General features: G+C 40.5%; 2 protein-coding genes across 3 annotated transcripts; both read right to left on the reverse strand.

The window, feature by feature from the left end:
• Positions 1 to 298: 298 nt before the first annotated feature.
• On the reverse strand, positions 299 to 8,420 carry ggnbp2 (gametogenetin binding protein 2). Of its 2 annotated transcripts, none has more exons than XM_079508206.1 (14): positions 8,383 to 8,420; positions 7,312 to 7,423; positions 6,283 to 6,363; positions 5,797 to 6,050; positions 5,020 to 5,118; positions 4,115 to 4,228; positions 3,509 to 3,718; positions 3,130 to 3,304; positions 2,819 to 3,013; positions 2,478 to 2,655; positions 2,225 to 2,350; positions 1,998 to 2,143; positions 1,182 to 1,391; positions 299 to 1,064 (listed from the first exon to the last, which is right to left on the reverse strand). In XM_079508206.1, exons 2-14 carry the CDS (start codon positions 7,402 to 7,404, stop codon positions 885 to 887), a joined length of 2,061 nt encoding a protein of 686 aa, XP_079364332.1. In that variant the 5' UTR covers positions 7,405 to 7,423; positions 8,383 to 8,420; the 3' UTR covers positions 299 to 884. The 2 variants fall into 2 exon arrangements, with proteins under 2 accessions (XP_079364332.1, XP_079364331.1); XM_079508205.1 differs by having other exon boundaries at positions 8,308 to 8,392.
• A 1,736-nt stretch (positions 8,421 to 10,156) lies between these two features.
• pigw (phosphatidylinositol glycan anchor biosynthesis, class W) lies at positions 10,157 to 13,117 on the reverse strand. Its single transcript, XM_079508319.1, has 2 exons — positions 12,928 to 13,117; positions 10,157 to 11,690 (listed from the first exon to the last, which is right to left on the reverse strand). The coding sequence occupies exon 2, from the start codon at positions 11,685 to 11,687 to the stop codon at positions 10,200 to 10,202; it is 1,488 nt and encodes a 495-aa protein (XP_079364445.1). The 5' UTR covers positions 11,688 to 11,690; positions 12,928 to 13,117; the 3' UTR covers positions 10,157 to 10,199.
• Between the last annotated feature and the right edge of the window lie 231 nt (positions 13,118 to 13,348).

Below are 13,348 nucleotides of genomic sequence, written 5' to 3' on the forward strand. Positions count from 1 at the left end.
CAGCTTGCATTCTTGTCTATTTTACTATTGAAAAGGGGTTATTTGCAATAAAGAACATTGGGAAATTTGTTATCTTCTTGTGACGTGATGGTGACCCCAAGCTGTTATTGCATAGATAATGGATTGGTAGTGGTAGTTGGTGAGTGGTATGTTAAACCTCCCTCACAAAGTAGGCCTACCATGCAATACCTTTATGCAAGTTGTTACAATGGCCCAGTGGATATCTATTAATAATTCACTTTTAACAGAGGTTTCTAGATCTTTTAGAACTTGAGTTTAGTATAAAAGTACAGTACAATTTTATAATGCATATTAATAAATATTCTTTATTTAGTAAAGTTTGCACATTGCGCTCTTAACATCACACCCAATTCATAATATAAATGGATGTTAATTCTTTGTAAAATCTCTATATTTAGAATTTCTGTACACATTTATTGGTACGTTTATCACTACATGAAGTGTCACAGAAGTGAGACAAAAACGGAAAAGGAAATCAAAACAAACAAAAAATAAGACTACTAAAATATATCCCTAATGTCACAGCTTGCAAGTTTGATTACCAAATTCCATTGTGCCCTTTAGCAACAGCCCTACATGGAGACCAACAATTAACAAGGCTTTGTCAAAGGGAACCATTACAGGGTTGGAAGGAAGGTGGGGAAGGAAGGTGGGCAAGAAAAGCATGTGGGCACAAGTGAGAAAAGAGATGAATAGAAACTAAGAATCACATTTCATTTAATTCAAACAAGTTAATAGCTGAACGAGATACCCAAATGTATTATTTTTTTTCACTAAAGGCGGCGCAGCAGTGGTCATGAGTGTTTTCCCATTGAACGATTTGATGAGTGCAGCTACTATACTTTATCACTAGCAGTAGCTAGTCATTCAACACCACAGGCTGGCTTGCTCTGCTCAGTGGCACGGCAGTAGTTAGTGAATTTTTCTTTCAAATGCTGACGGTACAGATCGCGGTTGTTGTAGAAGGACTTGTTACTTTCAACAAATGCCTGGATTTCATCCTGCGTTAGGCCGCTCTCGTCCGATGTCCCTTCAGAATCCTCCTGTTTCAAGAATGTATTCATATCACAGGGGGAAAAAAACATAACAAAAACACTTTAGTATGAAAGCACAAAGACACAAACCAAACATGTTTAACATTTTTTGTATATTTGACTAACCAGAAGGGCCATCAGACTTTTCGTGTTGGCATCTATCTGGCCACACATGTTTGCATCTGGAGGCCCAAGATGATGGTTGAGGTTCTTCTGATGCTGTGCCCTTGGTAACTGAGGTGAGGAACACGCTTCTTTGTTTCGGCAAGTGTGTGACGTTGTCAGACTGTGTTCCCTTGTGTTCCCATCTGTCTCACAAACTTCAGCCGTTAGTCGCTGTAAGACAACGGGAGACATTTCAATGGGACAAAAAAAAAAAAGTAGGGCAACGATAAAGGACACCTTCAGAAATACTAGTCCATTGTGTAGACTATAAGATCAGTTGCATCTTAAGAATTATTGGAAATGACTTAATGAAAAAAGTTCTGCAACTGCTGAAAATTAAGCTGGTATAAAGAATTGTGATACCAGGAGTGGAGGGAATTGGCCTTAAACGTACATTGAATGTTTCCATCGTGGATGCCATCTTGAAAATGATTACTTTCCAGTAGTTATTTTTTCCTAAAATGTTAGGTTAGCAGTAGCACACCCAATAGCAACAAAATCTCTATCAATAATTTGGGGTTTCAACCATAATACTGACCTATCTAGTATTCATTCATTGCAGACCGACCACTAGGGGGCGAGCCCAACTTGTTTGTGATGGTTTTTGAAAACCTTGTGCCCATAGCCAACACCATAAACTAGTAGTCACCAAGTGCACAATCCTTGATTTTTGACAAGTTCATTCCCAGCTATGTTTAACATGATCTGTTGCCTTGTCTTTAAGACAGGTCACACACTGTAGATCCTGTATAGATAATGTATCTGAAATGTCCTCACCTGATCATTACATAAGCCTTTTCCCTTTCTTTTCTTTTTTTTAATTTTGCACTTAGTGTTTTCTTCAGAGTTCGCCCAACACTCCACACAGCTGTCCATTCCATCCTCCTCCTTATCTTCTGCACAGTGGTGGCCAGTTGTGTAATCTATTTCGAATGAAAAAGAAATGTGACAAATGGACTTCATTTTTAATATGTGACAAGTTGAAGGTGTTCAATATGACTGACCTGCTTCATCATGGTTGCAGATTCCCTCAGTGCAGCCGACATCAGAGCCCACTCTTGAACCAGTCTCACTGCCTTCCATGCTTGAAGAGTAGCCACAGTCACTACCATTGCAGTTGGGAAACAAACCTAGACATTGGGGTGGGGTGGGGGGAGATCCTTTTCACTTTAGATAATCACATGCAACCTCAAATTAAAAAAAATGGGGATAATGGAGAGGCCATTATGATTCTCATGTTAAGATGAACATTGATACCTTTCTTTACTGGGGTTGAGCTCAGGATTGTGCGGTCTGAGCAGTTACAGGAAGTGCTTCCATTGACAACAATAACCTCCGCAGTGCTGACCTCTTCTTCCTCCTCCTCCTCCTGCTCCTCCTCCTCATCCTGGCTACCACAGGCATTGCAGGTGCTCACCACAGACTCAAATGAACCCTACAAAACCACATACCGTTCATCAATATTGCGGTCCAAAACTGTTACTTTTCATAAAAATGGGGAAAAGAACCTGCTTTGTAATTAGGGATTATACTATGTGGCGCAAATTGGAAGTATGAGGACTACAACACATGCGAGGTCAGATTGACAGATTCATTACCTCATCCAAACTTTTTTCCTTCTCCTCAGGTTCAGGTTCCTGCTTAGTCAAGTCGAAACCACACTTGTTTTTGCGACGGTTCTTTCGCTTTTGTCTCTTTTTCTCTTGCTTCAACTCTTTCACCCTCTCCTCCTCAGAGAGCTCCTCAACAAGCTGCTCCAGTCGGCTGAACCCCTGCATCTTCTCCACAGCCATCTGGATCCATTGGGGTTAAGACACATAAGTTGCACATCAATCAGAACACAATGACCAATCCAATCATTCCAATGTAACCATTTTATCGGTCACTCACAGGCTTAAACAGTACGTACCTCAAAACTTTTGCGCAGTGCATCAATTCCCAAGTGGAAGAGCATCTGCCATGTCTGCTCCTCCGCCCTCAGTTTCTGCCAGATCTTGTGCAGCCGTTCATAAAGGTGGATTCCCAAACAGGTTAGGACTTCCTCTTGTGCAATGTCAATCGTCTTTGCATGCCTCTCTCTGCGTCTAACAAAGAGACATTCATCAAATACTTGATACATGAGGTCAGTCTATTGCCCCCCCAGGTTGGCAGAGGAAGTGTAGCAACCAGGATTACATTAGATAATTGACTGGGTGAAAAAATGGGTTGCAAAATCGTAGGATTAAAAACAAAGTTAAAAACCCCCCAAAAAAACAAACCTGCAGCAGGAATTCCAGCAGTGCACTTACTCATAACCCCCTGCAAACTCAGGCTCAGCCCGGCCAAGGAGGTGGGCGATGAAGTCAGTCTCACAGCACACATGGACATGGCGTTCATGGGGGCAGCAGCAGAGACCCTCATACAAGGCAGCACAGTAACCCTTCTCCTTACTACAGTCCAACTCCCCCACTAAGATGTTGTACGCCCTAAGCACCTTATTCTTGCAGTCTGTGCAAAACCTGTGGATGGATTGACAACATAATTGAACCATTTTCTCTTAAACAGATATCACCAAAGACAATTTCAGTTCATAATCTACCAAAACAATATTTATGATGACAGAAAACTGACAGAAAATCCCACTTTCTACCCCTTTCAGCCTAGACTGTAAGAGTTGTAGGCTGCACAGTAACATCATGTCATGTAATGAAATAACTCTGTAAAACTTAGTAAAAATATCCATAATAAACCATGTAATAATAATAATAAACCATGTAATAATAATACTAATTAGATCAAGATGTCAAAACATGAATAAAATATAAAAATCTAGTACTTTAATCTAATCAGATACATTTGCATCCCTTCTTTAAACAGAACCAAAAATAGGAAAAGTAGTATTAGTAACACATTACCTGTGTTTGCGCAAGTATGTCTCCAGAGTTTCTAAGAGACAGGCACTATCGATGAGGACCACCTCATCTCTGCACTCCTGAGACATCAGCTCCCAAACATCCATCCAACTTCCCCTGTGAACAGATTATGAAAATACTGGCATCTACACTGACAAACATCACCGCTTATCAAGACTATCAGCAGCACTGCAACTGCACTGACCAATCAACTTCACAGTGAGTTCTCCTAAACAGACCCAAAATTCTACCAAATGAAAATGTAACTAATAGTATCTAATGATTTAACGTAAAACATGATATAAAAGCCAATTCCCAATGTCCAGACTGAAGCATATTACCTCTATGGTATAGGTAACACAAAAGATTTTCAATATCATATTTGAAAATAAAATTCCAACAAAATGATGTTTGCCATACTTTCAAAGGACACAAGGGTAAGATAATAGTGAGCAGTAGCCTTTTCCATTAACGTGTTTTTGTGCATAACCTAGTGTTGCAATTAGAGTACTCCGTTAGTACTTTTCCAAAATAATGGCATTTCTTTGTTACATTTAAGACTTATATTTCCCGTTATTTCTGTTGCCACAAGGAAAACAGAAAACTATTTGATACATTTGCGTAGTTTTCTGATAAATGAACAAGCTCGTCTGTCAGAGACTTGCACAAATGTTGTCATTGTGACATGAGTTTGACGTCATGGTCGGCCGGTCCTTCCATTAGTACTCCTGCCTGTACTGTGTGAGCACCTGCCTAATACAAACTGTAACAATATGCATTTTACATGAATGAATGCTTCCAGGTGTGAGTGGATTTAAATGTAGCCTCTACACAAGAACACCCTGGAACTTATAAAAGAGCTGATGCAGCAGTCCAAGAATGAAAGAAAGACATTGGACATTACTCACCCCAAGGGCTTAGGTTTGTGCGTGTCTAAGGAGTGCAACTGACATCGCTTGTTCTTTTTGCTTTTTGGGATAGCATCAATCACGTCATTCAGCTTTAACCTATAGAAACAGAGGCATTGAATACTGAACAGGCTGTAATGGACACTACTATGACAGTTTTCTTACAGGGTGTAAGATATAAGGCTGTAACTGATGCTGCAACAACATAGCTACTCGATTTGTAGAGTTATAGTGATAGCGATATAGTTCAAACCAAAAATAAGATTACCAAAGATTTATAATAGCGGTCGACATGTATAGGAGATAAAATAACACTGACTGTAACTCCTATACATTAGCCTCAATTACAGATTATTTTCTTAGCGATTATTCTATTGATTTATTTTCTGCTTAATCAGGAAGAACTTATTTACTTTACATTATTAAACCCTTTTGTTTAATATCAACAAATCAATAATGAACAATATTTAGACAAAAGAGATCCATCCCTATGTCTAATAATGGACTGTCCCTCCTCCCTCTTACGCACAAAGCTTAAGTGAAATATCAATCAGCACCGCAGCAATAAAGAAACAGACACATGACGGTTAAGTTGTCTAGGTTTAAATGCATACGACAGCATTTCAGCACTGCTGAAATGCTGTCATATGCATTGAAAATACATTTGTTCTCGGATGTTCGACTTTGGCAACATTTTGGGTTGAACACAAAGTTTCGGGTTGGACTGAGCCTTGGGAATACAGCAAACGAAGACCAGGCTACATTACTGAAACTCACCCATGGAAGTAGAAAAGAGTGTACAGTTTCTTTACGTCTTCCAAACAGGCCTTGGTGACAGTGAGTGTGCTTGTGGACGTCACAGTGAGAGGCTCTAGGGCAGGGTTCCCAGACTCCACCAACTGGGAGAAGAGGCGCTCCACACTCCGTCTGCAGCCCACACACGGCACCAGCTGGGATAGTGCACTGAAAACCTCTCTGGACGTTACCGTCATAGCAACGTTCAAATCTTCTTGTTTCAATTTAGAGAGGTACTAGGAGATGAAGACATGAGACATACCTGTTATGATGACTATTTACAGAACATGTGGAGCCATGACTCACCTCTGACACATGTTGGAGGTATACTTGTTAGTTGTTGCAAAGGATACCACAATAATGATTATCAGTTCAGCCAATTATCACCAGCTCCAATACTCCCTCTTTGCCATTGTATCAACTGTTTTATGCTGGCCAAACATTAACAGTCATGTTAAAGCTCCTCACCTGGGCAAAGGCTTTTAATTGAGAGCCATTAATCTGGTGGTTGTCAGCTTCCATGACACTGTCAGAAAATTCCATCACCATCTGAAAACAAAAGTGCATGTGGGGTCACTCAGCAGCTCATGCAATCAACAAGTTATCATAATAATCATCTCTGGTCAAAGAGATGGTAAGCATTTCTACCCAACTTCACCAAAAACGTGTGCCCACTCCCCTAATATTCGTTTTGGAATGAATACAATAGTTTATACTTTAACTATCCACCAAGAAATAAGATACTCGAGTTGAGATACCATTTTTCAAAGTGGCTGTTTGCCAGAAACAGAGGTTATGCAAGTGACATCATCATCATACCCGGAAGTTATGCGGTAACGCCTACTGAGTGGGAAAAAAACTACGTTCTGGCATTTTCAGCCCATACATCCACACAATCCATAAAATCGGATTGCATTAAACGACGTTAAACAACCACTCACTTTGCCACTCACTTTATGCATGCACAAATCCTATATTGGCTGTACTGTTAAGGCCTATTCATAGTCTGTTTTTACTCACCACCGCTCAACGTTATTTCAGCTCCGGTGGTCACCTCACCACCGGAGTGGTGGTCACCTCACCACCGAAAATCCAGACTATGAATAGGCCTTTACTGTTAACTAGCCACTTTGACAGGTAAACAATGATTTCAAGGTCCTATTCTATCCAACCTGCATTACTGCGCATTAGAAACTGTCCTCAGTGTTTCTCACCGTCAAGGCAAAAGGTAATTCAATATTATGCCACTGCCACTGAGGTTCTAAACTTCAGTCTATGGGTTACTACTCATGACGTCTTTCTTTACGTCCTTTACAAAATATTACAAAATACGCTTCTCGAATATTAGATTCATTGAAAAAGTAATCGATTGTTTCAGCTCTGCTCCCCTGCATTCAGTGCATTTGACCTAGCTAGTGTCCTAAATTGCATGCAGTAGAGTAAGCTATGACTGTGGTGGTGACACCCACTGAGAATGATACAGAAATGCGTTCTTACAGTGAGACTATCATCAATATATAAGGGAATCTGCCTGGAGAGGAATGGAAAGTCTTCTTCTCCGTCCCTGCAAACCGCAACCAGACGCGCCATGTCTTATGTGCAGCAGTGCCTGTACAGAACGTTACACACAGAGAGGAACTAAACTCAGTCACACACACTGACATTCACTGAGGCTACACCAAGATTATGCACCTTTATTACAGGTCACTTCAACACGCTGTAACTGCAAAATGTAAAGCAATCGTTAAGAAATGCGACATAATCAATGCATGTAAAAATCTATTTACCCACACGAACGTTTTGATTCTGTGACACCGACACATTACGATTACACGTTAATCTTGACCCAGATTTACCCAACTAGCTAAGGAAAAGAGAGCAATAAGAGAATTACATTTTAGTCAAGTCCAGCGCCGTTTAGATGAGACACCGCTCTGGTCAAGTAAAGTCTCCATACTAGACTTAACCATAATCAGTGTGTTACAAGGGCAGGGTTCACTCTGTGTTAGCTTATTTTGGCTATGCAGTTAGCAATACCAGAAACTACCCTCAGCTGGCTAGCTGACATTAGCTTGCTAACTTCATATATATGTATGTGTGTATATATATATACACACACACATATATATATATTAAAAGGAGATGTATTCAAACAAAGAAAATTATAAATTACAATATGCGTGTCGTGCCATTTAATCAATATTTAGCCGAATTAAGTGATGCCATTGATGATACAGATTATTTATCTCAATGGCGATTCAGAGTTGGTGAGCCCTGCCAGTCCTTGTAAACTTAGCTAACTGCTAAGTAGTTAGCATCGCTATGTTACCTGGCTAAACGTTAGCAGCAAGGCTGCTAATACAAAGTTACAGTGCGCTACGTTGACTTTAATCGCATCTGCTATTTGCGTCTTTTAACATTGGCCGCACTTTAAGACGAACTGCGGAAAGTGAGTAGCGTTATTTGTTAATAAGTCCAATTTGGTTTACTCACCCGCTGTCGAAAGTTGACGATTTAAATACAACAAAACAAACAAGTGCGACAGAGTACAGCAGCTTACTGCCTTACCTTTAACCCCGAGACGTAAGCGTACCAGCTGACTTTACGTGTTGCCAGATTGTGTGAGAGAAATAAGCAACCAGGTCCATGAAAACAAGCCCAAAAAGAAGCCTGACTAGGCGATTTGAAAATAGCAGATATTTTCAAAACAATCATGGAAAATAATGTGACTGTGGAATATTCTTTGAAACATTACAACACAAATCTTGTATGGGGGGCGGGGGTGGGTTCCCGGCACAAAATATTTTTAGCACTGGACGCGTTTTCGGCATAAAGGATTTCGGAGATTTCGCGTCCAGTGTGCAACCACCTTTAGGGTCCTAAATTGGACATGGAGGTCCTTACCTTGACATGAAAATGTGTGAGAATCACTGGTTTAAACGACATTAGGAAAGAAGCCCAAATAAGCAACTCCTTTAGAAACAAGCCCCAAAAAACGCAACCCGTCCGCAACATAGAGTATTGGGTCCGCAACTGCAAATATTTACAAGCAACTTTACAGAAAAACAAGCCCAAAGCGGACATGGCAACACTACTGACTTTACGTGAGCCAACCATAGCGTAATAAAAGGATAGAGGGAGGACCGGAGAGACAGCCCCGCCCCCGTGCTATTCATTTTCAATGAAGCCAACCAACCAAGTCTGGTCGTCGTACGACGGTGTCGCGTGCCGAATTCCACCTGCTTCTTCTTCTTTGCAAATACCGGTAGTAGTGGTACGATTTATTTTACAATGATGCTAAGTAATTGCTAATACAAAAAGCCATATTGTTGTATTCAATTAATTAATTAAGATTTTATTTTTTAAATAAATAACCATTAAGGTAAAACATAAATCCCAGTCGCTGACATTTTTGAGTGACTGTAATATAGCAACATAACACAGTTACAAAAGAAAAGCTTTCAAACTCAATATTTTAATGATTGTTTGATTATTGATTGAAGTATTTTTTAACAGATTGGAGAATTACAGTACATTTCAACCACAAAACTGTGGCCGACACCATGAAGCATTACACTTGTTTAAAATAGGGGCCAATTCAATTCATCATAACATTTAGAGACGTACAAATATACACTTCTATATAGCCATAAAAAGAAATCATCATAGACTGTTGGTAGGGCGTTCCACATTTTGGTGGCATAGGAGCGAAATTAATTTAATCCCTTGTTTGTGCCGAATCTGGGTTGCACATAGTTTGTTGAACTCCCTCTGGTGTTGTGGGTGTGGACTTAAGGAAGTATTTAGACAGGTACATGGGTATCTTGTTGGTGTATCGAATCTTGTGGACCAGACCCATTGCAAGATGCTGTGAATCCATAACACATGGTTGTATGCTAACTATTACTGCTTCCTTGTGGTGTTTGAGACTACATTATTGAACTTGTAAACTAAATCACATTTGTAAGATTTTTTTATTTTATTTTTTTAACAGGGGCAACAATCTTTTGAAATGAAGTGAAACTAATTCACTTTACTATAATTACTAGGTTGACCACTGACATATCTGATCGGAGTCTTTAAAGTTGGCAGGCCTTTGCTACAGATATATTATAGTCTATAAAACTATTACCATTATTCAGTGGTGTAAATGTAATGACCTGATTTCCAAATTGAAATAACACTGGCAAATTAATCATGAAATGTGTCACCATGTATTTGAAGAACACATTATTGGTAGTATAATTTTATTAAGTCATATAGGCATACAAATTCATAAAGCACACAGTGTCGATTATCAGTTAAAATAACTGGGTCAGTTTCATTGACTCAGCCAATACAGTTTTAAATACATCGTATTTTATTATTTTGTTGTCAAATTAAACTCACCAAAATTTTACAGTAATTCCAAAGATATTCAAAATATGTATCACACAACAATTTGTGAACATGTATGACAGCAAAGCACATACTGAATGATAATCACTGCTGCTGAATGTGTCCACCAAGATATTGGTCAAACCAGTCATTAGATTTGCAAGCAGGAAAAACAGTAACTGATTTCGGTTGACAGCTTGAAAAATGCAAAGTGCATCCATGTTGCTTTTCTTTTTGTCAGAAGATGAGTTGTCTTTCTTGTGTGGATTCCATGAGGATGGCACAAAGTAACAACCTGATATGCATTTAATATAAAGTAAAATTATATCAGCCATGCCAAGGCAGGATATAAAAAACAAGCACTGGGCAATAGTCCAAAGGCAGAAAGGTAAATTTGCCATTCGACGAGACACTGGCTCAACAAATGTCTGACACAGGTACAAAGCAGAATATAGTACACAACTTCCTAACAATAATGTACCCATTACTTTGACCCATTCTTTCACTTGTGTTCTTGGTTGCATAACATAGAGACCAATTTGAACTCCCGCCATGTAGATGGCAATATACCCTGCAATGGAGAAAATGCCTTCCTTGTTGGCATGAAGAAAGTCTTTGGTCCGGTCACCGTTATTGATAATGAAAGATTTCAAACCTGATGTCTCGAGAGAAAACTGATAAAAACCACTGAACAAAAGGGCAAACAGCCATGACTTGTTGACTGGGAATAGAGCTAAGAGCACAGAGGCCATGACTCTGACTATAGCTAGGGTAAAAAAGAAATTCCAATGAACACCATATTCTGTTACATGCTCATGGTAGTCAGTCATTTTTACACTCACTAGCCTTCCCATCCCAAGGACAACCAAGGGCCAGACGGACAATAGCTGCTTACTGACATGATGGATTTTGGATCCACGTATATTCTTCTGTCGTGCCTCAGGACAAACTAAAGCATTTGCCAAGATATAAGCTCCAACACCGAAGTCCATGACCCCAGTTCCATAGGTTTCAGTTTTAGCATATCTCCTTGGAAACACATTAAAATCCACAGCTAGAATGCTTATAGACGTTTTCACATTTACAAGCACTCGGAAAATAGTCACAAAAGGAACCTGGTTGCTCTGAACATGACTGTGAAGAAAGCTTTTCATTGCACTCTGTGGGTGAACAGTGGGAAGACTGCTGGTGCGGTAGATGTAGAAAAGCACACCCACTGAAACAAATGCTAGGCCCATGATGACCTGATGAAGAACGTCACTTAGGATAGTGCACGACAGAACAAGGGGTAATATGATAACAGAGAAGTCTAGAAGGAGATGAGAAATCCATGGAAATGGTAATGTGAGAGATCCTTTGCCGTGATGACACAGAATTAACAGCAGTCCTCTCATGAGAAGGCACAGGGGGGCAAGAAATGTGCCAAGTGCCACTTCCTCAAGGCTGGTCCCATTGAGGTTGCTGACAAACGCTACCTTCAGTTCCCGCTGAGACATAGCCTGCAAACAAACATCACAGTTTGTTAGGATATGTGGCACGCATCAAAAATACATGCTGGTGCATCACTTAACACCCATATTGTTCTGATGCCAGGATAACTGAGGTCAGACTAAGGGCCGATTCATACTCCTATTTTACCGCTGTTTCGGCACTGTAGTGCCGAAATGATTTCGGCTCGTCAGAAATTTTCAGTAGCACCGAAGAGCCGACTTTAGGACGGTACCCGCCCCCCCGAACCTCAAATGACGTCACATTGTAGGCTCTACAGTGCCGAACCGACTTTTATTCGGCTCTAAAATAGGAGTATGAATCGGCCCTAAGGATATCATTATAGCTCATATTCATATATGCTAGACCGGTGCCCGGTTGTAGAGCACCAAGTCAGTATTGATGGTATGCAGTACCCGTGTCAGAGTTCCACCATCTGTCTGTGTCCCTTTTATCCCATATATGGAGATTTCTGTATCCGTCTCTTTAATCGTATATATGGAGTTCTATGTCAGGCATGCCCAAATATGGAGTGTTGTGATGTCAGAACAGGCCGCAGCTCCATATATGGACCCTGGGCAGGGGCCCTGTCCAGAGCCCGGGCAGAGGCCCTTTGTGACGGTTCTGGACAACCGTGGTTCTGACGACTCAACACTGGATTCCCTGTGGGGGTGTGGAACGTGTGTCCAATTTGAAGTCGGTGGGGCAGACAGAGACATGGTGCAGACACTGCAGAGACATGGTATCTATAGACTATACTAGGATAGATATAGCCCTGAAACATGACTGTCACAATCATGACAGTCATGTTTCAGGGCTATAAAATAAATATGAATATGTCATGTTAACCATGGCAGTACGCGTACGCGCGACGACGCGTCATCACCCCGGGAATTTCCGCATTTTAATAGCAGAAGAAATTTTACTTTCCTTGATTTAGAAAAAAATAAAGATATTTTTGCCACATGCACGATCGACGATCTCCTCACAATCAGAACAATGGGATTCATTTAGGTTAAAACGCGCAATTCTTATTGGCAGAACAAGTTAGAAGATAAATACATTTACAGCTTGTAAGCCTACAACATTGACATTTACAGCTCACAAATCAAGAGTGAATACGCAACAGCACCATTTAGTGTAATAATATTTAGTGTTGGCATCCTCAAGCAAATACGCCACATAATGTAAGGTTACTGGGCTCAGTGGGCTGGCTTGGCTAGAATGTCAAAATTGTTAAATACTTACTGCAGTCGATTAATTTGTGTCGTTGTCGTAGCCTTGCATGGTTAAGCCAGCAGGAGAGTTCCGCATTCCCTCATCCCTGTGTAGTTGGCGAGCATGGTTCCTTCAGCGGGTTGAGTAAATGGTGACGTAGACCTCTACGTCGTAGAGGGTGCGCTGTGACTGGCCAGTCGATGTGGTTGACAGCCTAAACCTAACTCTAAACCTAACCTCAGTAAAACTATACGACCAACCCTAACCATAACGTTAACCTCAGTAAAACTATACCTAAACCTAATCTCGGCGTTTCCAATAACCCGGAGACGTTCAAATCAACTCCGACTTTCGGCTTCTCTGAGCAACTTCAGCAGGGAATGTACGGAATGCGTTCATTTGAACGGAAAATAAATATCTTCAATAATACCGAATCCTGCAACAGTTACAT

The sequence above is a fragment of the Electrona antarctica genome (genome assembly GCF_951216825.1).
Source record: "Electrona antarctica genome assembly, chromosome: 8".
NCBI classification, from domain to species: Eukaryota; Metazoa; Chordata; class Actinopteri; order Myctophiformes; family Myctophidae; genus Electrona; species Electrona antarctica.